General features: G+C 31.0%; 2 protein-coding genes across 4 annotated transcripts; both read left to right on the forward strand.

Annotated features, from left to right (window-relative positions):
• The first annotated feature begins 8,845 nt into the window (after positions 1-8,845).
• On the forward strand, positions 8,846-13,573 carry LOC118051994 (ubiquitin-conjugating enzyme E2 5). Of its 3 annotated transcripts, XM_035062799.2 has the most exons (8): positions 8,847-9,034; positions 10,150-10,250; positions 10,392-10,465; positions 11,174-11,253; positions 11,944-12,058; positions 12,170-12,222; positions 12,415-12,543; positions 13,194-13,573. In XM_035062799.2, the coding sequence occupies exons 3-8, from the start codon at positions 10,422-10,424 to the stop codon at positions 13,334-13,336; spliced, it is 564 nt and encodes a 187-aa protein (XP_034918690.1). In that variant the 5' UTR covers positions 8,847-9,034; positions 10,150-10,250; positions 10,392-10,421; the 3' UTR covers positions 13,337-13,573. The 3 variants fall into 3 exon arrangements, with proteins under 3 accessions (XP_034918691.1, XP_034918690.1, XP_034918692.1); XM_035062800.2 differs by lacking the exon at positions 10,150-10,250 and having other exon boundaries at positions 8,846-9,034; XM_035062801.2 differs by lacking the exons at positions 8,847-9,034; positions 10,150-10,250; positions 10,392-10,465 and adding an exon at positions 11,648-11,750 and having other exon boundaries at positions 11,239-11,253.
• Positions 13,574-21,324: 7,751 nt separating this feature from the next.
• LOC140954619 (receptor-like protein kinase 7) lies at positions 21,325-21,924 on the forward strand. The gene is made up of 2 exons (XM_073404814.1): positions 21,325-21,640; positions 21,755-21,924. The coding sequence occupies exons 1-2, from the start codon at positions 21,325-21,327 to the stop codon at positions 21,922-21,924; spliced, it is 486 nt and encodes a 161-aa protein (XP_073260915.1).
• Positions 21,925-26,294: the final 4,370 nt, after the last annotated feature.

A 26,294-nucleotide genomic window follows, 5' to 3' on the forward strand; every position in this document is an offset into this window, starting at 1 on the left:
TCAAAAATACCGTCTAACCTCTCTCTTTCAAGTAATGATCAATGTGTCCCATTGAAAATATCATACTACTTGTAAACTCAAAGCATGTTACTTTGCTCACCAAAGGGTAAAATTAGATCTTTCATTGTACGAATCCATGGTGAAAGACTCGTCTATTTTAGTATAGAGTATAATATAATAACTAGTGGTATTTTTCAAGTACAATTGCAAGCTAGTTGAATTATTTTATTTTAAAGGTTATTGTTTTTTAAAAAAAAAAATAAACTTTATTCGCATGAAAACATTAGATACCATTTATTTATATAAAATACTAAAAGAAGAAATTTCAAGACAAATGGACCCCAGTTTATTTGAAAGATTGTAAAATTAACAAACAATTAAAAAAAGAACAAAGGTGAGCTAAATAATTTTTTTTTTAAAAAAAAAGAGAAGAAAGAGAGAAGAGAGGATATTATTGAAAATTTAAATAATAAAACTAATGCAAAGTAAAAATAAAAAATAAAAAAAGGGAGGGTATTAATTAAAATGTGAAAAAAAAAAATTGGTTTGAATACAAAAGCCTAACCGCTCTTGGATTGGAAGCTTAGGCCTGCACTTGCCTTTTCTTTTTCATCAAGACCAAACAACAATGTGTTCATCTAGCTTTTTTTTTATAAAAACAAATTCAAGCAACAAGGTTGCCTGTTGTAGTACGCAATATGTCGCTTGCACTAACAATTTTTTATCACCTTGATGACTTCAAAATCATGGTTGAAGTTTTTAGATTCTAAAAACCCAATTTTAAAGTCGTTTTGTACCTAAAAAGCTTTAAAACCACCATAAAATCCTTCATAAACCACCTATAAACCCCAAAATCACTCTTTAAAAAAAAAATCAACCATATCTAAATAGACTCCAATCTTCTTCTTTTTTTTTTTTTTTTTAACAAAATGAAGGCCAGAAACACAACCATGAAACTCCTCTCGTCTAACAAACCATTTGACATAAAAATTGGTCATTTTAGTTATGTGTATTAAACAAAATTGGTCCATCTATAATATTTGCACTATCTAGCCCGACCTAACTTGTCAAAGTTAGATAATGTGAATGTTAAAAATGATAGTGGGTCAAAAACACCTGAGAAAATGGATATTAGGAGTGTTAAGAGTTCGGTTCAAATTGATTTAGGCTAAAAATCCCAACTAAACTGGGAGATGAAGTTTCCTAAGAAAATAGACTGAACCAAGAACCAGTACAAAAAAAAAAGGTGAAAAGAAGAAAATTTGTCAAACAAATTATTTACTATACTCTTTCAACGTCCCTGCCAGAGTATGCAAAGGAAAATATGTCAGTCAAGAAAATTATGTAAGTTATAAGAGACTACCACTGGTAGTGGTAGGCAGTGAGTGCACCAATCTTTTCAAAAATACCGTCGTGAGTAGTATAGATAAATGAGGGAGAACACTTATAATCTTAATATAGAAAGTGTTGTCCACTTCAAACAACTATACAAGAAAAGTGGAGTGGATTATACATTAGCTCACCATGGTTTCTATTGTGTAGATTATACACTTTAGATGATGAAGTACAATAAATGGAAGCAATAATTGCAAAACAAAAAACAAAATGCATTTAAGAACCAAAATGAAAAAACTAAACACCTAAAACAAAGGGGGAGATGGTAGCCGAAGAGAGAGATGGAACAAGATGGTTGCTTTTTTACCGGGAGAGATGGCAGCTAAAGAAGATGGTTGTTTTTTTACCGGGGGGATGGCAGCCAAAAAGAGAGATAGAATGAGATGGTTGCTTTTTTACTGGGAAAGTGGGGACTTTTTTAGGGTCAGGGAAATTAGGTTAGGTTACATTTCTATTTATACCCCTCCCCTTTTTTAAATGGGTTTAAGCCTTTAAGGCACATTAGGTCTCCCCCCAAGATGATTGCTTTTTTACCGGGAAAGATGTTACCCGATTTTAATTTTTAAAACCAAAACCGAACTGGACTGAGTGAGTTTTTTAATTTTTAAATCAGTTTGATTAATTTTTTTTTTCGTGGTTTGTGTTTTCGATTAATTTTTTCCTAATTTTACAATTTAATCGGCTGGTCGGTTTTCTTGAACACCTTTAATGGATATCATGGGTTAGGTTACATGTCAGGATTTTTAAAACTCAATTAACTCGACCTAACTCGTATATCTTATACAATCCACCGATAATATGGATATTACAAATTAGTTTGTTGTTATATGTTTTTTTATGGTTTTGCAATTGATTATTCCATTTAGTCAATTGATTCAATTTATATATTGAGCTTAAATCTTTTGTTATAGCTTATAACAAGTTTTGAGCTAATTTATTAAGCACAAATCTTAGTTTTAATTAAGTCTAATCCATAAAAATTTGCAATATAAGCCTAATCCATGGAAAATGTAATATCTACCAAAAATTTAGTGCTATAACCTAATATATCTAACTTGCTCATGTCCAACAAAATTGAATGAATCAAGTTTATAATTTGTTAAATATCAAAAGTTAGGATGAACTCAATTATGGATCCATACGCGACCTAACAATATCCATAAACGCTCCTAATTTTAGCTCCTAGAATGGTGACAACAAACAACTTTTTGTTTCTTTTGTCATTTTCTAGTAAATTTCTCTCTCCTTTTCTTTGTCTCAAAGATTGAAAATATAAAAAATAATTTTTATATGAAAAAATGAAATTACCACAAATTTGGTGTTTACCATGTATTGTTTCTCAATATTTTAAATTCTATCATCTCTCATTTAATTTAGTTTTTTTTTTTATATCATAATTTTAAATTTAATTTCATCTAATTAGGCTATAACAATTTAATTGAAAAAATTTTGAAAAAAAAAAAAAATTCACATGCTTCACTATTTATATGAATAATAAAGCACTATAAAAAACATCAAATCTTTTAGTATATTAGTTAACTAGTTCAGTTCTACGTTGTCGCGCTAAGCACTTTAGAGATATTTTTTTATTTAATTTTTATAGTAATTAAACTAAATATTAAAAAATAATTTAAATTATAAAAAATATTAATTTAGGATAAATTCATTTTTTATTCATATATTATTTTTGCTTAGATAATATCATGTTTTTTTTATTAGGAAGATGATTTTTTTTAATAGAAAATAAAGGTAATTGATTTTAATATTAATAGGAATTCCAATGATATGAATCAAGGATGAAAAATCTCTTTAATTATTATTTTTAATTTATATAATTATTTTTTATCATGAGAATTTTTTTTTGTATTAGAAACATTGTTGTTTTTTTTTAATAAACTTATCATCATTTGAAAAAAAAATTCAATAAAAAATAAATAAATTATAACTCAATAATTTTCAAGCGAATATATAGAAATATAAAAATATATATATATATATAATTAAAAATTTAATAAAATAATTTTTTTTATTCTTATTAAATATTTATGATCAATTTTATAAAAATATTTGCATATTAATTTCATCTATAATCATTAATAAAGTAATTATTTTTCCTAGTGCATTTGGCTTCATAAAACATAGAATTGATGTTTTTTCTAGTACTTTCTAATAATTTTAATGTATTATAAAACATATAATTGATGTTTTTTCTAGTGCTTTCTAATAATTTTAATGTATTATAAAAAAATAAAAAATCTAAAAAATAATTATTTTAATTTATTTTTAAATAAATTTTTTTTTTTATAAAAAAAGCACCATATATTACAAAACTAAACATCCAAAAATTAAGAGGCATCATGTTTTTTTTTTTTTTTTTTTTTTTTTTTTTCACATCCTACGCCTATGCAGATAACTTGTCATTTAAAACCCAAGTTAGTGTCCACATCCATATATTAAATTTAAGGAGTGTTAGAGAATGAATTTTAACATGTTTTTTTATTAATTATTTTTTTTTAATATTTTTATATATTTTTAAAGCATTAATATTAAAAATAAATTTTAAAAAATAAAAATTTATTTTAATATTTTTAAAATAAAAATACTTTTAAAAATAAGTTTTTATATCATTATACGTTATTTGTACCGTGGAGTGTTAAAATTTCAGATTAGCTACTCTCTGGTTCTGTTTGATCCATTACTTCTTTCTCCTGCTGGAAAAAAAAATGTTAAAAAAGAATTTAATAGAGAGTCAGAAAGAAAGCAAATTAATGGAGAAGATGGGCACGGCAGAACCCAACTTTGAACAACTATTCGAGGAGAAGAAGCGCGTCAGGAACCCCCTCGTTCCCGTCGGTAAATATTCAATCAATCCTCCTATCCCCTCCCCTCCCCTCCCCATTTCTTTCCCTTTTCATTTTATATACATCTATTACGCGATGCTGAAGCTTCATTTTTTTTTTTTTTTGATTTGCAACATATTAGCGAATACTGTTTTTTTCATTTTCGAGGAATCATTAGCCCAATTAAAATTTGTTAGGAATTTGATTGTATTGATTAGGGTTTTAAGGTTTGAAGAAAAGAAGCAGAGAGATTCTATGATTTACCCTTTTGTTGGGTTTGCTTAGAAATGAGAATAGAATTCGAATTCTACAATTTTTATTTTCAAAATTAACTTTACTTCTAATGCTGTTTTAGTGTAGCACTAGAGAAATGGAACAATTAATCTCACTTATAGTATCAGTATCTCATTCTACCAAAGAAAGGTATTGTAACTTGCTTTTTTGATAATGGCAATCCATGTTTCAGTGAATTAAACTACATTACATTAGAAATGGAATGAGAATCCGTTCCCATTCCAAATCCTAGCGCAAAACAAGCATGGCCTTCAAGAAATTTCTTCCCTCTCTCTCCTGTTTTCATTGGAGGGATGGCGGTGGCGATCTACTTTTTTTTCCCTTATGTTCAGGGCATTGCTTGTAGAAAACAGGATTGAATTGGTATATTTGCAGTAATAGAATGGAATGTAAATTGTTGGTCTTTGGTTCCATTTCACAAATACTAGCACGTTGGTGGATAAACTCTTGCTCTGGCATATTTACCTTGAACATCATCTTTCATTTTTCAGACCCATTAATTGCAGATCCCACTTTTCAAAAGATAATGTGCTTTAAGGGTTCGGGCACCTGACTCTGTGTCTGGAGTTTAAATGGATGGTTTATATTACTGTTAGCTTCTTATATTTTAAACATCTGAGCTTTTGAGTTGCATATTGGCCATCAGGAATTCCAAATTCGTTGTGCTATTTTCTCATGATAGAACTGGGATTCATCTTTAGACAGTTCTGTATCTGGCTTCAGTTTGATTGATTGTTTGTAACTATTGCAGGTGCACTTATGACGGCAGGAGTTCTCACAGCTGGCTTAATCAGTTTCAGGCGAGGCAATTCTCAATTGGGTCAGGTGTTAATGAGAGCTCGGGTGGTTGTCCAAGGGGCTACTGTGGCACTTATGGTTGGCACTGCTTTCTACTATGGGGATAACCCATGGAAAAAACCAAGTTAGACGTTTTATAGTATGGTTTCTTGTGATGAGTATTTTGGTTGCTGCAGGGTTTCCTCCGTAGTGACACAAGCTGTTCTTTTTCTATGCCTATTTTATTCAATAAAATCCACACAATTCATATGCTCTCATTGCTGGTAGCATACTTCTTGTGCATGACGAAATCCTACTACTGTTAGTGTAAACTGAGATCAGTGAACATGGAGGTAGCGAGGATATTTGTGTAAGTTCTGAAGGAAGGGGTAACATCTACCTCGGACAAATAATCTTATTTAAACATACAAATATAATCAATGTCTGTTTACAAGCCTTTAGTCTTATAATTGATGGATTATGTCTCACTGCTATATTGTTTGAATAGAAATGCCTTTTCATTGCTTTAAAGTTTTCTTTAACAAGGCTATTTGAAGAACTAAAAAGTCAAATGTATTGCAGCTAGCATGCATTATTCTGTGCTGGAATAAAATTTATGATCAATAAGTTTTTTAAAGTGGGGTTATTTCTCAAAATATTTTTTTGTATAGAAATGTATTAAAATAATAATTTATATATATATTTAAAAATAAATTTGAAATCTACGAGTTTACATGTGAAATCTACGACTCGGGTAATGAATACAACCATAATGATTAAACTCGATTGGATAAATTTTTTTATATTTTCTTTCTTTATTCTCTTCTTGAAACAAATCAAATTAAATTTAGAAGCAAATAGAAGAGGTATAAAAGAGTTTAAGCTAAAAATTTAAAAATATATCATATTATATTGGCTCGTAATCAACTTTAATCAACAAACAAAATTTAAAACTCAAATCAAAACATGATCCTAATTATGCAGGATTTTTTTTAAGCTAAAGGAAAAAAAAAGATTAAATTGCATTTTTTTATTTGAATTTAAATAAAAAAAATCAATGATAACGGTTAAATTGCATTTTTAAAAAAAAACTTAAGAGGAAAATGCACTGAAATATTTCCTAAATGTTGAGTCACAACCTGTCAAATCAGCGATTCGCACTACTAGCTCAACCGAGTCTAATAATTTTTTATATATATATATAAATTTATGTTGCATCTAAATAAAGACAAAAAAAATTGCAAATAAAAAAACCCCACAAAAGAGCTCAGATGCACGAGCCTAATGACCTTGCGCATTTGAGCCTATGAAAAAGAGAGCTTAGGGTTGCATGCCAAGGCCTTATATTTTTACTTTTTTAAAGAGGCGAATGATAATAGACGACTTATTGTTCACCCTTTTGATTAAAAAAATTAGATGACACGTCATTTGCTGAATGATGTGTTACATGTTGAAGTAGACGACATGTCACCTATCTATCTAATGGTTTTTGAAAAATCTGGACAAAGATATTTTTTTTTTCAAAATCCTTTTTTTCAACCTGTTTTAACAAAAAAAAAAAAAAACTCTCATAAAAATCCCTCACAACACCTAGAAACGAATTAATTAACCTAAGAAACTCTAAAAACAACCCCAAAACATGAAATCAAACAGGTTTAGGCTTTTTCTTCCTCGACCTTAATTTACTTTATCAGGTAATAATGAAGTTTGAAACAACCATTATTCAACTCCTTTTATCAAATGAAACCCGTGGACATCAATATCAATTAATTTGGTAGTTGAAATATGCAAAAATAATGACTTTCTCTCTCTATATCATAACCTGGCAAAAATTTATCTCTCCTTCCAAAGTTAAGGACTTAAAAAATAACAAAAATGAAGTTATGTGCTAAAATTGAATATAGAAAAACATAAAGGACTAAAAAAATACTAATTTTATAAATTGAAGGATTAAAGTGTATTTTTAACGCCAACTTTATAAACACCATCCATTTTCATCACCTTTTCTAAATTGGTCTCCTTCGGTCCTAGCCAATACATTTAAAGCAATTGGGTGTTAATTTCATGACAAAAAAACACAATAGAAAAAGAGAGAGTTAAGGAACCAAAGTGAATAATAATAAAAAACACTGCTCCTGTTCATAATGCTATGTAAGTGTTTGAATAGTGATTAACATCGCTCAAAACACTCTTCCGTTTTAGTTGTTTATATAATATAATACACAGGGGTAGAAGTGAGGGGGGAGGGAGGCAAGCAAGGGCCAGGCCCTTCTCAAGATGTTTTAATTTTTAAAGAGGATGTGTCATATTGGTGGATCTTATTACAATAATTAATTATGACTTTACTTTTATTTCCTAATTTACTCTTGACCTCCATGGAAAGAAAATAATATAAATGCATTACTTTGTGAAATAAAAAACAGAGCCACCAATTTACCCTAATATAAATCCTGCAGGCTGCAGCCGATCAAACAGAGAAACAAAAACATAAATCGCGATCAATTTTTTTTACAAAAAGATTGAAACAGAGTCACCAATTCATTTATTTTTCATCAAACAAAACAAGGTAATTTAAGTTTAAAATATATTTTTGTTTTGTTTTTAGATGTTTGTTAATAATTTGATGAGGTTCTTTTATAATTCTTTTATTTTTGCTCCTTTTTTTTTTCCTCAGATCTGCTAGTTCTACCAATTGTTTTTTGAATTCTTATTATAGTGATTTTTTTTTCTAATTAATTAGATATATTTTATTGGTTTGTTTTGATTATGCTTGGATCTTTTTTTTATATGTTTTGTTTTTAGCAAAGCCACTAAAATTATCAATTTTTTCTTACGATATACGTTTTGATTTTAGGTTGAACGATGAACAAACTAAGAAGAATTGGTTCTTTATTATTTTTTGCTTTATTTCAAAGTTTATCAACATAAATAATGCTTCACTTTAGCTAATGTTTCTTATATACTTTGTATGTTTTATATTTGATAATATAAAGACCAACATCATTAAAGTGATGGATACATTATGAAGATGAAATTAACTTCATTGATTTGACTCAATTTGATATTGCTCTAAACATTTTACCTTATACAAAATCATTATATGTTTGTAGGAAGTTATTTAAATAAAACTAAATTATGCAGGTTTTGTTTTACAACTCATGTATAATAAATCAAAACAAATATTATATCTTGTTATATTAATTTTAACCCTTCTTAATAAATAATCCTAGCTTTGCCCAGTATATACAAAATATTTATGTTTCATTACGATATAAACCAAAATAAAAGTTTTCAATTTATATGCTAGATTTTAGCTCTTAAATGTTTAACACTACACTTGGATTTTCAAATAAAAGTTTCAGAGGAAATGCAAAATGCTGGAAATTAACAATTAAAAGGTATAAGATTTTCAAATGCTTGTATTATTAAGAAACATCTTAAGAAAAAAAAAAGAAAAAAAAAGAAAAACTTGAAGGCCAACCAACCAAGTTGTGGATTTGAACGTATTTTATATTCAACACGTGCATGTGAAAATGTGGTCATTCAATTCACCCCTACACTCTCTCCTTATATATCTCTCTTGCCTTCCCCTGCTTTGCCTCTCTCACTTTTAGCTGCTGATATCTTCTTTTCTCTACGATTTTTCTGTTTGGTTTCTCGTGATCAGAAATCCAGCACCAACCCACTAAAGGGCTGTCACCATATTTTCTGAAAACTGATTTGCAAACGTAAGATACTGCAAGTTTTTATCTTTATTTTCCCTCTGACCAATCTTCCGACAGCGCCCCAATTATTCATGGCCTGTCGTTTTTTTTTTTTTTTGTTGCATCTGTCACTTGTTAGATCTTATATCGTTAGATTTAATTCATAAAAGTTAGATCCTTGAAACTTTGCAACAATTTGGAATTATAAATTTTGTGTCGGTTGCTCGCTATGTCTTTGACTGAACGAGGTGTTTTCTTTTTATTTTTTTGCGATGGAAAATGAAGAAAGAACTTGGGATTTTGTGCTTCTTCGAGATTGAGAATTGGTTCACTTGTTAAACATTTGTAAATGTTTTGGCTCAATGCTTTGAATGGATGATTTATTATGGATCATATATATACTTGCATTGCCAAATGACTGCTTGTTTTTGCTTGTTAAATTAGATGCAATGCGGAGAATACTTGTTATCTTCCGATTGCTCTTGAACTTTTGGATGATTGTTATAAATTCTTGGTACAAATACTACACTTTGTGTTAATTTCACACTATAATTAAACAATGTTAGTGTTTAAGAACACATAAAACAAACTCTTGCACTGAATACTCGGTTCTTTCTAAAGTCTTTAGACTGAATAAAAGATCAATTGAACTAATCATAGTGTCATAAAGGGCACTCTAGAAGAACAGCGGAGTGACTTAAGCCTTAGACAAAGACTTATCCGACATTTGTTCATTTAGTGCATGGTGTTGAGGGTTTTTCTTACTTCTGTTCTTTTCTTTCTTGCATTTCCAGTTTGTGGCTGGATTAAACAATTTGGTTTTGATTCTGTGGCAATAGTTAATTGTATCTAGAAATGTCATTGTGACATCCCAGGCAGGTCTGCATGTGGCTATATTTAAGCTGGCAAAATCTTCAGAGGCTATTATTTTTAGGCACATGGCATTGCTATCCTGTGCAGGGCAATTGATTTTTTTCTTTAACCTGTGAGGATATTTCTGAAGGTCTTCTGGCTTAACAAATGGATATTTGAACCGATGATAGGATCTTAACAACTAGAAGGCTTGCTGAAATTTGAACACGCGGACATGTTTCATGTTAGATGTATTGATTTACTGACTTTGTGTGCATTCTTCACAGATTTGCTTGTACCCTACGCATGCTTTGCACATTAAGCAGTATTAGAAGTTTCTGATACTGTGGTTTTCTTCATCTCTACCTCAAGTTACAACATCTCGTAGGTAATTGCAAGGACGTTACGTGCTTATGCTTGTATCTTTTGCTGCTTGTATGTTCTAGTACAAGGAATTGAAACAACATTGATTACTTTGATTTTACTTCTCATACATTAAAAGCAAACATATTTGATGCTTCTATTGCAGGTTTGGGAGTTTTAATCTGTACAATTTAAAATGTCTTCTCCAAGCAAGAGGAGAGAGATGGATGTCATGAAGTTGTAAGTTTATCATTGTCATTTATGCATGCATATGAGATAATCAGCCTTTCCTTTTGATTTCTGTCTACATATAGTTAAAGATAGACTGACTTAAAATGAAATCAAAGGCATGGTTCAATGAGCTTTGGATGGATTTATAGTTTTGTGAGAAGTGCAACTATGGCGCCCAAGGCAAGTGCCTCCCTATTTTCTAGGAAAATATCAACAGCATTTTCATACTGTAATCTGTGTGGTTTTAGCTTAATCAGGTTGGCATGCACTGTTAGTGTTATGAGGGGAATATAATTGTTTATGTATAGGTTTAGGATATGGGGGTTTATGCTTAAAACTAATGGAGTAAGGATGTAGCTCTAGCACAGGCTTTTCCATACCATTGGCTCCAGTAGTACCTATTAAGGTTTGTGAATGGGAAAAGGCTCCGCAGTTTACCACCAGGATTGAGTTTGGTTGGTCCATGGTGTCTTTCACCATGGATGATATAAGATCCCATTTACTATTAATGATTGTGCTAAAGTTGAATTTTTATTTGGTATTCCTGATGGTTTTCTTTCTTTTTTGGCATATATTTGTTTGGATTATAGGCTTTTTATCTGACCAGCATAGTCTGTACAGCCATTTGCCTAGATTTGGATTTGCTGCATTACTTCTTGGAGTTATGGATAATTATTTCTTTGTGACATGTTTAACTGTTGGATTAATGCTGTACAGGATGATGAGTGATTACAATGTGGAGACTATAAATGATGGACTGAATGAATTTAATGTGGAGTTTCATGGTCCTAAAGAAAGTATTATCTCTTCTCTTTTGGTGTTTCTTTCTCCAATTTGATATATTAGCTTTTCTTTTTGTGTATCTACTTGGTACATGGTGCTTTAAAAATTGTACAGACAGGGGCAGGGTGTAGTCCATGTACAAGCATGCTGTTGTAAATCTATGAATGAACTCGGGAACATGATCTGTTTTACCACTGACAAAACAGTTTCTTGGTTTGTTGTATGGATTATTTGATTCCAGTAATGGAATGGAAATAACAATTGTTTTCATCTTTTGTCCACATGGATCTCTGGCATCCTTCAGTTATTGTTTTCCTTGTTTAAGTCTATTTAGTTTTGGGAGCTCGGGGAGCTTTCTTCCATTGTTAATTTTGAATGAGAAAAATATGAAGAGGTCATTTCATTTAGTTTCAGGACTTCATGATTGATGTCGACATGTTTGATGGCTTCTCACTAACTGAAGTACTGTAAACATTGAGATTAGGGTGACAGAATCTTATGGCATATTTATGTAAGACCTTGTTACCTATTGGAGTTTCCAATTTTAGTATTTATCTTTGTTCTCCTTTTACCTTGAGAATTCTGAGATGCATTTTTTCTCTTGCAAACCTCTATTGGCTGTTTCCAGTTTTATTCTTTTATTCTTGTGTTTTAGTAATGTCTTCTATTTTGTATTTCGTGTTTTCTTGCTGTGATGCATACAGGCCTTTATGAAGGTGGTGTCTGGAAAATCCATGTTGAGCTTCCTGATGCATATCCTTACAAGTCGCCTTCTATCGGGTTTGTGAACAAGATATTCCACCCAAATGTTGATGAACTGTAAGCAATGATCTTGCAACTGCTGTGTTGCAAATAGTTTAGATTTTATATTGTTTCTAATTTTGTGGTCCTTCAGCTGACATTTGCAATATTTTTCTTTATCAATAACAGTTCTGGTTCTGTATGCTTGGATGTAATCAACCAGTCATGGAGTCCAATGTTTGGTAAGCATCATATATCACATTCTAAATAAAGCTATATATTGTTTGTTTAGATTGCACATTCTAGGTGGATGGTCCCCATGCATTGTTTTCTCATTGAATATGCACCATCCACATGATCTGTTTTTGTCGATTGTTTCCTTCAATCTTGACTTTCACCATAGTTACTCACATACATTGTCTTTGTTTCTGCAGATCTTTTAAATGTTTTTGAAGTTTTCTTGCCACAGCTCTTGATTTATCCAAATCCTTCAGACCCCCTCAATGGTGATGCAGCTTCATTGATGATGAAGGATAAAGAACAATATGATCAGAAAGTGAAAGGTGAAAGTTATCCAGAATCATTTTTTTATTGCCCACCTGAAAATAAATCTAGATTGTAGAATCTTTTCATCCTTGTCTATTCAAGTATTCATTCATATTCAAGTTCAGGAAATTGAAATATACTGGGATTTTGGGTGATTAGCTATTCAAAAACACATAATTATAGTATCCAACGCATGATTGGGTTAGTTCCTCAATGATGGGACTCTATACAGCGTAACCATGAGTTTGCAAGCGTGTTTGCCATTCATGTGAAAAGGGAAGTCTTAGATCCAAGTGATTAAGTGATTGAAGGCATTGACAAGTGATCTATCTATAGGCCGCAAAGGAGCAGCCTATAGAATGAGAATACGTGACTTCACAACCTTTTATCCTCGAGTTTCTGGAAAAGGGTGTTTATAAGGTGGTAGTGGTGTTTTGTTGCATGACTGAACATGAACCGTGTGCCCATTATGTTGCCTAGGGACCTGTCTTCTGATATTTGTGATTAACTGAACTATTGGAATTGTCTGTAATTTAGCACTTATAAAAAGATCCTAGGCTAATGCTAGGATATAAGGTGAGGTCTTATCACACCAGGGCTGTTCAAGAGTCAGGCCCCAGCTTAGGAACAAGAGATGTAATTATTTTCAGTCTTATTTGTTGAGCAGAGTATTGTGAACGATATGCAAAAAAGGAGCATATTATGAACTCCACGGGCGAAGAGCTGAGTGACGAGGAGGATGTCAGTGATGAAGAAAGTGGATCCAGTGATGAGGAGGAAGATGAGATTGCTGGGCATGCAGACCCTTAATGTTGTGCAGCAGGGGTTTGATCATCTTTAAATTAAACCCCCTTGTAAGATTGGCAATGTACCTTTATTACATGTTGATCTTCACTGACGTTCCAGTCTACATCTACCATCAGTTTGCTTGATTAATCATTAATCATGTAGCTCAACTTTCCCAGAGTAAGAAAATAATTGGCATGAATTATTTGATTTGAAAACATGGACTCATATGGGAAATCGAAAGAGAAGTGATTACTTTCAGTATTTGCATGTTTGATTCTTTTAGTATAGGAATTGTAGAGAAAACATGGTTTAATTATGTAATTTGGACGGATTTGTGGTGCTAAAATGAGGTTTTTAGAAAGCTGATCTTCAACTAGGTAAAGTCCTCTTCTTTTTTTTTTTTTAACAAACAAGAGTTTCAAACTCTAAACTTGTATTTTTTGGCATCTAGACCCATAATCTCATACAATCACCCTTTGTTTCCATATGTGATATAACTCTATGGATTAATAAGTAGCAAAACTAAGAAATTTTATTTATTAAAAAAGTTCATAATAAGTGAATCATGTATCAAAATCAAGAGATTATGCAACTAGATCATAACTTAAGCAACAAAAATTATGCAGCATGTTTTATAATTAAGATGGTTAAAAATTTTAATCCTTAATTTTACCATTTTTTCCCCATTACCTTGGTAATATATAACTTACACTTTTTTGTACATTATATTACTTGAAAGAGTCTTTTTTTCTCTCTCTATTTTCCCATAATTACATGTTCTATTTTCAAAATGAATTATAAGAAAATAAATGAATAATTAAATATAAAATGAACACCTTTTGACCATTTATTTTTAGTTAGAGGGAACCTTTGTAAGAAAAAGAAAAAGTATACAACAAATAATGAAATTAAATGATGGGTTCAAAGGTATAGTGAATACAGAAATGTAGAAAGAGTTTAGGGTCCATCTTAGCAACTTTCCAATTCCCTTTCCTTGACAAAAATAGGAATAACTAACGGTTCAAGTAATCGGTTCCTTTTATGTTTTAATTCGGACTGCCTGCATTAGATTACATAATTTTTTTTCTTTGATAATGGTTGGGATTTCATAATTTAATTGCCTTTTGCTCTCGGGCATTTTTTGTTTTTTAAATAACTTAGTTTGTTAAAAGTTTTGAAAAAGTAACATAGATTCAAAAGGTATTTGAAAAATAACATAGTTTGAATATTTTTTACATAGCTACCATTTCAAATAATTGTTGTTTAGTAAATGTTTTAAAATATCTTCTTTTTTTTCTAGAAATTAATTTTTTTAGTGAATATAAAGGCATTAACCTAACTAAATTAAATGAGAAGGAGTCAACTCAATGAGATCATAATACAAAATTATACGAAGATTCGTAAAAGGATATGCAATAATATAAGCCAATCTATCAAAATGACATTTTGCTTAGCCTAAAGTTGACGAGCCAATCATATGTAGCATTCCCTGCAAGTAAACATCACTAAATTATTGACGAGGCAATCATATACTTCAACATCCCACTCCTTATCCATCAATCTTCTTACCCTTATGACTAAATTAGAATTTGTATCAATCAGGGTCACTTTTTTCTGGATAAGCTTAATTGCAACTTCTGAATCTGACTCCAATATTAATCTTCTAATACCCAAAGACTAAACAATCTCCAATTCATAAATCATTGCCTCAACTCTTCTCTTAAAGATGAACACACTCCCACATTAACTGCAAAATCTGAAATCCATGCTCCCATACTGTCTCTCGAAACCTTCTGCACCCACCTCTCCTGGGTTACCCTACTATAACCTTCAACATTTAACTTTGCATACTCTAAAGATGGGTATTTCCATCCAACCTATTGAACCTGTTTATCTGCAACATACCCAACACATCCTTCAAATTTACAACCTTCATGTTTGTAGCTAATTTTCGAATGGCTAACACCATCTCAAAAGTCCCTCATCTCTTCTTCAAACACTATATTATGTTAGCTTTTCCAAATAAGCCATACAACTGCTCCAAAGGTTACAGCCCAATCCCCTTCATAACTGTCGCTCTTACTTGAAGCCAGATTATCCACCAACCAAGTATACAAACTAGTTGTAAGGAAAACTTGTTGATCTTTAATTTTAAGTTTCTAACCACCTGCTCCCAAATCTTCCTTGGAATTTGATAGTCCCTTAATGCATGTAAAATAGTTTCAACACTAGTGATGCAATGATGGCAACAAGGTCTTTATGCAATCCTTCACGCGTATCTTTTTATATTCATCAATATTGCATTGTGTCCACCTATCTACAAGAAAGTCCTAATTATTTCCATATCTTTCCACCTCCAAATCAATTTTCACAAAGGATCCTTATAATTTTGATTCTTCAGTTTATAATTCTGAAAAGAATAAGTCGAGCCTACTGTGAAAGAACCATTAGTCAAACCCCTGTAATACATATTATCTTTCCCCAATATACTGTTTAAAGGAGGATAATTCACGATTACCTAACTATTTGTACGGGTAGCAAATAAGCAAAAAACTCTCATCTCCATTGTTTGTTCTCCCCCATAATGTTCGAGACTGTAGCCTCCCTTAAATCCCATGAAATTTCCTGCCTCACATGATTGATAAGTGGTCTATAACTATTAAGCCAACCATCCCTCAAAAACCTAACACACACACCATTATTTACACTCCAACATACTTCCTTAGTAACATGATTCTAAACATCACTTATTACTTTCCACAAACTTGAATTTCTCTACTTAGCATTAACCTGAGGAACTCTCTCAATAGATTTGATATATTTTCCCCTCAATACTTTCACTTAAAGACTATCACTCTTAAACATCACTCTCTATGCCAGCTTCATCACAAAATACATTCATATGATGCATCTTTTTTAACCCTGATTCATCTTTAATTTTAGGTTTGCACATAGTCTTTCAATTTACAAGGTGTGCACTTTACCTCTACCTGCCTATGATCCCTAGATAAATTTCCTACATGTCTTCTTTGTATCATATCAAATTCCTTTTAGTAATAATGTTAATTGCATTGTATAGAGAGGAATAATTGTTATAACAGACTTACAAAGACTAATCTTTTTTGTTAGAGAGAGATTGTTTGCTTTCTAACCTGTTAGCTTCTTCTGCACCTTATCAATCAATTAACAATATGTATGTTTAGTGATTCGTTGGTGAAGAATAGGCACACTCAAATACTTCCCCGAATTATCAATTATTTGAAAGTCACTATTTCTGCTTATATTTCTAGCAGTTGCTGCGAACACATTATTTGAGAAGTAAACCCTTATATTGTTACTGCTCACCTTTTAACCTGAAGCTTCATAAAAAGTGTTAAGACATACCATTATATTCTCCATCTATTCCTCACTTGCTTTAGCAAACAACATGTCATCTGCAAAACACAATTAAGAAATATAAATCTCATTTCTATTAATTCTGAAAGGTTTTCAAGAGTGATCTATAACCTCCTTTTGAATTAACTGAGATAATTTATCTAAGCAGAGCACAAAAATATATGGAGACAAAGGGTCTCCTTGCCTGATGCCCCTAAAAGGTTTGAAACTATATAAAGGACATCCATTCCACAACATACTCAAAGTATATGACTTTATACAAACCATTATTAGGTCCACCATCCTTTTAAGTAATCCTGTCTCCATTAAAGTTTTTTATATAGAGTCCCATCTAAGCCTATTATAGGCCTTCTTAAGGTCCATCTTTATAGTCATCAAACCTTTCATACCCTTTATCTTTCTCATAGAATGTATTATCTCTTAGATAATAATCATATTATTAGTAATATGTCTCTCAAGGACAACTGTTTTGATAAACATCAATTATCTAAGGCATTAAAGACTTTAGTCTATTGACCAAAATCTTAGTTATAGTTTTGAAGCTTACATTGCACAGTTCAATTGGACGACATTGATGCATGTATTCAGGGGATTGCACATTCAATATCAATATACCAATTGAGACTGATTCACTACTGCCACATCAATTCTTCCCTAAAAAAATATCTCTAATGAAATTGCACACTACTAGCGCTACCACTCTTCATTAATCAAGATAAAAGAATGGTTGGTAACCATATGGTCTTAAAGCCTTATGAGGCTTTATGTAAAAAATAGCCTTCCTGATTTCTTCATCAAAGATTAAAATAAATAACATCTCAAGTTGGTCCTTTGTTACCTCATGAAATTTCCCATTCAACATCCTTCTTTGCTCTCCCCTTCTCTCTATTGAATAGCCTTTTATAATACTCTACCACTATATTCCTCAAACTATCCTCCTCTCACACCCATATATTATTCTCATCTTTTAGTTTCTTAATTATATTTTATGTATTTTAATCACTATCTTCGTATGGAAATGTTTAGTATTGCCAAACACCACATTATTCCAATCCTTCAGTTGCTTAGTCATTTCATCTAAGGCTAGAACAAATCCCACATCAGTCTGTCATTTACTCTGAATAAAATCCCCAAACTCCTCATATTACACCCATACAACTTCAAACCTAAAAGGTCTACTATGCCTTTGAACACTTTGACTATCACCACCCAATACTGTCAATATTGGATGATGATCCGATTTAACTTTGGGCAGAACCTTAATAAAAGCATTTTAAAACTTCAAACTTCAGATGCCACTGCATATTTCCAAACCCCTATATCAAATATGTCAAACACCTTACAAAAACCTTTTTTTTTACCTCTCCAAGTAAATTTCAACCCATAAAAACCCAAATCAATCAAATCACACTCCTGCACCCATTTCCCAAACCTAGCACAGTGCTTGGAGGCTTAGAACGATGTGGAGGATCTAATGAGATTTTAACTTTGTTGATTTGAGAAATTCTCACAGTCTGAAGATAGGAAATATGTGTTTTTTTGAAGGACTCTAGATGGTCGTTGATTATTATTTGACAGTTAATACATGGCATCCAAACTTTGATCCATATAAGGCGACTATTGAAAAGGTTGCAGTATGGGTCAGATTGCCAAATTTAGCCATGAAATAATATGATAATTCTATATTATGAAGAATTAGCAATCATATAGAGAAGACATTAAAAGTGGATCGTACCACATCTTTTGTCACAAAGGGTAACTATTCTAGAATTTATGTGAAGATGGATCTAACGAGGGCATTCTTAGCTAAATTCAAATTGTGTAGAAGAATTAAATGTATTATATATGAAGGGATTCATTTAATCTATTTTTATTGTGGCTAATATGGTCATAAAAAAATTTCTCATGCACGTCAAAATCATGAGGAAAATATAAAGGTGATAATAAATAAGAATGAAAGCAAAGATGATGGTGATTCATTGAAGGGTATGAAGTAGAAAGATGGTTGAGTTATTAGACCAGATGTGGAAAAACAATTTGGGTAATGGATGGTGGCTACATAGAGACGAAAAAGTAATGTTAGGAAAAAACCAGTCTTGGCAAGTAATAACATACCTAATAAAAATCTTGTAAATAATGGGACTGCTTCTAAAACGAGTTTGATGAGTAAGAAAATTGCTACAGGTGTGGGATTTAAGGTAGATAGACATGGGGAATAATGAAAAAGATATGTTTATTAATGATAATAATAACAAAAATATTCAGATAAGGTGATTGTGGGAAAAGATACAAATGAGAAGGTGGACTTCAGGAATAGAAATAAGCCTAAAAGAGGCCCGAGTAGTAAATTAGGTAATAAAAGGGTCATATTGCATGGGTCATATGGGGTTATTAAGAAAAAAGAGGCTAGCCTAATGATTAATGAGGTGGGCTTGGTTAGTGATATTCTTTCCTTGGTAAATAATACTAGGGATAACGAAAATAATGATAAATTTCATCAACAACACAAAAATAAACAGGTTAGGATGAATGTCAAAGATCAATCTATAGTTATTTTATCCCTATCGATAACTGATGAGATGCTTGTGAGGGAGAGGTCTGTTGAAATCCAAAAAAGTAAGGTGTTTCTAGAACCAATACCTCCTGAATCAAGTTATTGGGCAAAAATAGATGTTGCGAAAGATAATTTAATTGAAGATATGTTGAAATTGTATAAGATATGGGGGTGACGATGGAAGAAGATGAACAAATGGGCACCTCTGTACCACCTCTAAAATAAATGAGTATGATGATTTTGGTAATTCTTCTACAATTTATTATTATGAATTTTCTATATTAGAATTGTAGAGAGGCGGGAAATGATAGGTTTTGTTCAATTGTTAATTAATTGAGGAGAAGTTGTAAGGTTGATGTAATGACAATCACTGAACCTATAGTGCATGGTGTAATAGGTGATGAAATAGTAGAGAAATTAGGGTTCAATGCAAGTTTTAGGGTAGAATCTCATGGGAGATATAAAGGGATTTGGTTATTGTGGAATAAAAATAAAGTGGAGTTAAATATTATGAAGTCTCCTCGAAATCTTATTCATGCTATTGTGGATGAGAGGAGGATAGGTTGGATTTTTACAACTATTTATGTTAATCCAAATGAGGTTTTGAAAAAAAAAATGTTTTGAGAAAAATAAACAGATAGATGATTGGGTTTTTGTGCCTTAGTTGTTATTAAGAGACTATAATGAAATTTTATCTGTTGAAGATAAGGTATGAGGGTCCCTATTGATGTTAGGCTCTTACAAATTAATTAACTTCAACAAAAGTTAACCAACTATTTTATAAAGATCTAATGGCTAAAAAAGAAAAAAGAGATAAATTGATATGGAATGAGAGATAAATAGGGGAAGAAAGGAAAGAATAGGTCACTGGATATACACCATGACTCTGTTTTCAACACACTCGGTACTATCAGAAAAATCTCAACGAAATGATTCTAACTATACCTTGAACGAACACCAAAGGAGGTCGTAATTAACCCTTGAACAAAACCCCTAACAAATTACGACCATGTTTGGTGGTCTTTCACGATGTGATTAAAATCCTCTCATCGAGATCTTTCTAATTGTATTGGGTGTGTAAAAAACAAACTCCAGTGTGTCTCCGGTGATCCATTCTTTCTTGACCATTGGATTTTAAATCTCATTTCTTGGCCAATGAATCTTTACAAAATTTTAAGTTGACTTTTTATGCATATTAATTGAAGTGAGAAGGACATGGTTTTTGGAATAATTATTATTTTCAGTTAAAAAATGACCCTCAGTATCGCGCAGGTTATGTATCTATTACATCTCCAAAACGTGTTACTTTCCTAAATTTTTTTATAAACTACGTTAGAATTCAAAAATAGCATTGCTCTCGGCTACATGGACAGTGGCATCAGGAGTAAACAAGTTTGGAAAACTAAATATATAATTAATTAATTAAGCTGTCGGGCATGTTCAACAGCAATGATCCAGACCAGAAGCTGTTTAAAAAGGATCATCTACAAAGTTCGACCATATAGAAGATGGAAATATTAAAGCATCAAAGAGAGGGTTTCTAATTTCTTCTTTGTTGTTGGCCATCGACAAGAAAGTTACAGTTGTGTCATTTTGATTAGTTAATGAATTAATTGAAGCATAAAACGCTGTCAATTTTTTAGAAGCCAACTAAGAAGGACACGACATTGAAAATGATGATGACTAGTTAAGTCTGCCGGCCGGCTCCTGTTTTGAGAATCTTGTTTTAGGCCTTTGGCATGTTTTTGTGAGACCTCATGGGCAATCCATTTTAAAACAATGCGAGCTCTCTTTGTAAATTCAGCCAATTGGCTCTCTAGACTGGTTTAAGCAACAATGGCAATCTTGTTCCTTTCTCCTTGGTTTTACTTACCTGGCTAGTCAGAGGCTACCCTTTAAAAGAGAAACCACAATATAGTGCCATTTTCTCTAAACTCACTTGGTTCATCTAAGAAAAAAGGATCGAATTCTTATCTGGGTGCTCCCCATTTTGATGTTTTTCATACTCTCAAAGTCAAATTCAGAAGATGAAAATGTCATGAAGGCACTGGTGTAATTCATGGAGAAACTTTCAGCAGGAAATTCGCAAAATAATCAAAATTGGGGTTGGAACAGAAACTCAGATCCCTGCATTAGCAATGTCAATTTCAATGGCACATGGAAAAGAGTGGACTGCTTGAAATCGCAAAATGTTAAGAAGATTGTTCTTGATAAGTTCAACTTAACAGGAACATTTGATGTAGCTTCTATATGCACGGCGAAGTTTCTTGTTTTCTTGAGCCTGAAAGAGAACAATATTTCTGCCTTCATGCCTAAAGAGATAGGAAATTGCGGACGTCTGAGACACTTGTACGTAAGCGGGAACCGATTTGCTGGTGATATTCTTGACACTTTTCCTCAGTTACATAACTTGAAGATGCATGCGATATATCTGACAACAACTTCTCCGGTGACAGCTTCCTGCTGATATTTTCTGTCTCGGATTTCAGGCCTGCTAACCTTCTTTGCTGAAAACAATCAGCTCAATAGGGAAATACCATATTTTGATTTCTCCTATCTCAAGGATTTCAATGTAGCCAACAAACAACTTTTGGCAAGTGGTCCAATTCCTGATGTTCAAAGACAAGTTTGGGGCAAACAGCTTCTCAGGGAATCCTGAATTATGTGGGAAAACCATTATTTCTTCAAAAGCTTGCCCATCTTCAAAAAAAAGGATCAAAGCATTCATCAGCTAATGCTCGCGTTTCCTTATCTACTCGGCTATATTAATATTGTCGTGGTTTGCTCTTACTCTTGTTAGCTTTATATTTATTTAAGAAAAATAAAGCCTAAAGAAGAAACTGCGAAGGTTTTTCAAGAAAGGGAGGGTAGCTTTAAATAGTATAAAAATTATGCAAGTAATAGGAACATAGTAGTATAAATATACTTCCAGGCCAACGCAAGATAAAAATGAATCGAAGGTTGATTAAAAACTGGTGGCTCAATATAAAATAGATCAGAATCAGGCAATCAATTGACTCGGATCAACACAAGGATAAAAATGGTTATTATCATAGTTTTAAAACTCGACTCGGAGATCAATATGGGGTAAGGCTCCAGTCACAAGTCAGTTGCCATTAACCTGGATCAACTTAAGGATAAAAGTTGTTATTATCGTAGTTTTAAAACTGGAATCAAGAGTCAACCCGGGACGAGGCTCGGGTTATGGTTCGAGTTGATCATTGTCCTAGGTCAATATAATGATAACAGTGGTTATTATCATAGTTTTAAAACTTGACTCAAAGGTCGACTTAAGTCAAGACTTGGGTCACAAGTCGTGGGGATCAATTCAAGTTGACCTAAGTTAACATATAAGTAAAAATGGTTATTATTATAGTTTTAAAACCCAACTCAGAAATCGATCCAGGACAAGATTTGGGTCACGGGCAGGAGAGTCAACCATAATTGACTCAAATTAAAAAAAAGATAAAAGAGTTAAAGCAACCTCGTTTTGAACAAAAAAGAGTAAAAAAAATCAATGGATTTTTCTTTTCTTTTTTTTTATCTGTAGTTGATTGGGTTGTGGGTCAACTTGATTTTTTAACTAGGTTAGGTCGGATCAATTCTTCCTTCCTTTTTTTTTAAACCTAGATTGGGCCTGCCATGTTTCGCCAAGTTTTTACCAAACATAAAATCAAATAAATTATTTAGTCCAGGTCAATACACTCCAATCACAAGATAAGACCATTATTTGTTCAGTCCAATCCAGTCAATACAATCCAAGCACTACCTAAACTTTATTTTTTCTTAAATCTTAAACCCTAGATCATGAAAGAGGATACAAAAAATCACTAGAAAATAATAATGATAGAGAAAGTGGTTGAATAACGACATTCTAGCCACTAGAAAGGATGATCTTGGTGTTAATACATTTGTCTCTTTAAAAGAAGCTTGATGGAGATTGTGGTGTCCATGATGATAAAGGTATATAGAGGTTGTTAAGGTTTTTTAATCTTTTTTTTTTTTTGCAATTTCAAAAAGATTAGAGGTTTTTTGTGAGGTTATAAACATGTTTATAAAGGTTTATATGTGTTTTTAGATGGAAAAAAAAATGAAAAATAAGTTTTTTGACCCTAAAATATGAACACTGATTTTTCAATTACCAAAAGTGAATACTAGTTAATAACACAACAAGTTGTTTGCTATAACAGATAACTTGTTATCTAATTAAAAAACAAATTGGAGTAGATGATACGTTGTTTGCTTCATAAAAAATTTAAGCGGCTAGACACTCGAGATTGGTCAATTAAATTTAGATTAAATTGTTATCCCTAAGTTTGGGTGGTGGTTATACAATTAGGGGTGGTGATGCAAAGTATATAGTACCTGTTTGGTATTGTAGTAACAATTATTTTTTAAAATGTTTTTCACTCATAATTATATTTAAAATATTTTTTTTTATTTTTTAAATTAATTTTTAACATTTGCATATTTAAAAAAAATATATATATAAAATAATTTTAAACTAAAAAAATTAGATTGGCCGTACAAAAATGATTTCATATTTAGTTAAAAAGTTTCCTTTTCATTAATGTATTTTGTTCAATTTAAAATCCATAATTGAGAAAATTTATTATTTTACATATATCAAATTAATATGAAAATATATTTAAAAATTATGAAAAAAGATATAGATTAATTAATACATAAATTAGTATAAAAAAGAAAAGTAAAGCATATCCCATCACTAAGTTGCTTGAAACCGAGAAAGAGGGAGGAGAGAGAGGAATATAACAACTTTGCCACTACAAAGAACATTCTACATTTTCAAGACGAATTAATTAATACAATTGTTGTTGTGGGTAGTCATTTTAGTACAAATTTAGATATTTTGATATAGATTTGTGATCCCTTCTTGTGGCAGTGAATATCCGTTTTAATTTATAAGTAAAATTAGCACGTGTGCTTTTTTTTTTTTTTTTTTTTGGTATAACCAAGGGTATCCTGAGCGCTGGCCCAGACTAATCCCCTTTCACACCGGGTGGCAAGTGCTCCCCAAGTGGCAGGCTGCAGACAAAGAGAGGGGTCGAACCCTAAACCTCGTAAGCGACGAGAGTGCGCCTAACCACTCTGCCAGGACCCCATGGGTACACGCGTGCTCTTATTTAAGAGAAGCTTAAGTATATTATCGATTAAAAGTTTTTTTGGAATTAATAAAACGCAATTTAAAGAAGCATGCTTTCAAATTATTTCACTTTTTATGTGTGGATTTTTTAAGCAATAAGAACATGAATCCAATTAGCATTAATAATTATTTTTAATTTACTAGTTTATATACTTCTTAATTTATTTTATTAAATAGAATTTTATTTATCAATTTTAAAAAAAAATATGATATCCAATAACACATATATAATGTTAATATCTTTTTTTTTCTTGAAATTCTATTTGTGATAAAGATCACGGTATATAAATATATATGTATAAAGGCAATATCAACATAATACTTGTTGGAAAAAAAAAAAAAAAAAAATAACAGATGACATAGGTTGTATTCTAAAAATTCAATTGGGAAGACAGTTAAAGTCGTATTTTTTAAAAATTTTAATTTTTTTTTATTTTTAGATTGTTTTGGTGTGCTGATCTTAAAAAAACTTAAAAAATAAAAAAAAATATCATTTTGATTAATTTCTAAATTAAAAGTATTTTGAAGTATAATTACTATTATAATTTCAAATACATTTTAAATATAATAAATATAAATTACAGTGCTATTCTTAGTAATTAAAAACAAATAGATTAATAATTATATGATTGAAATCATCTTGTAACGGGTATGGGAGGTTAGACTTTGTTGAGTCACGTAAAAACCTTGAAAAAACCAAGAATTAGAGTGAATTTCACATTGACAGCTCAATATTTTTAAAAATATTTTAATTTTAATTTATTTTTATATTATTTTAATGTGTTGAGGTTAAAAATAAATTTTAAAAAATTAAAAATATTATTTTAATTTATTTTTAAATAAAAAAAATTTATTAATCAAATTTCTATTGGTTACCGTGCTGGTTGGACATCGGCAATCATCACATAAAAGTGTCTAACCACTACAAATATGGCAAGTAATTATCAACAGCTAGAGTGGGCATGATAATAATAATAATAATAATAATATATAAATAAAATTCAAGAATAAGTTATTAAATGTCATGCGTCCCATGAAAGTTCATGTGACCTACCATTAGGTTTTGTCTACGTTTTCATTTTTCTTTGACTGGTCATCCTAAGCAGCTGCTCTGTATAATTTAATAAAAAAAGAAGATTTATTTGTGTTTAACGTGTGTGTTAAAATAAAAGTGCTCATATATGATATCTTTGCGTTTACTTTACATATACGAGATTTTCATACTCACCCGATCATTATGTTTTTTAAAAATTATTATTTTAATTTTAAATTTTTTAAAAAAACAGTTATTATTACATTTCTAAATAACCTTTAATGGTTCAACAAACTTCAACTGTTTTCCATTAATTTTCATGTAACTGTGAAACAATCAAAATCAACATGTTTGGTATAGTATAAAAATGAGTTTTATATTACGGAATTCACTAAAAAATTGAGTTTAAAATACATGTTTTGTGCTATAATTTTTAAATATTTTTTTAATTGAGTTTCTTAAATATTTCTTATTGGGTTTTTTTTTTACTGTTTGTAAGAATATCAAAATATTTTTTATATATTTTTTTATTACACATAAACTTAACCATAATTTTTACTAAACATGTATCTAAATCAGTTAATTATAATTAAAAATATTTTTCTGAACTTTATTTTTTTCAAAGTATAATCACAAAAACTACCAAAAAAAATAAAAGACAAACACACCAACAAATAGTTGCAGGATCAGCAGAGCAGACAATCATGCCAAGAACCATCATGGAAGGGTAATATTTCGATAAATTCAAATTAATAAAGAATGTTTTTTGTTCTTTCCTTTCCCAGAAAGAAGTCACACGGACCACCGGAAAATCAAACTGTGAAAGGTGGTG

Source organism: Populus alba, chromosome 15 (genome assembly GCF_005239225.2).
Source record: "Populus alba chromosome 15, ASM523922v2, whole genome shotgun sequence".
In the NCBI taxonomy this organism is placed as follows: domain Eukaryota; kingdom Viridiplantae; phylum Streptophyta; class Magnoliopsida; order Malpighiales; family Salicaceae; genus Populus; species Populus alba.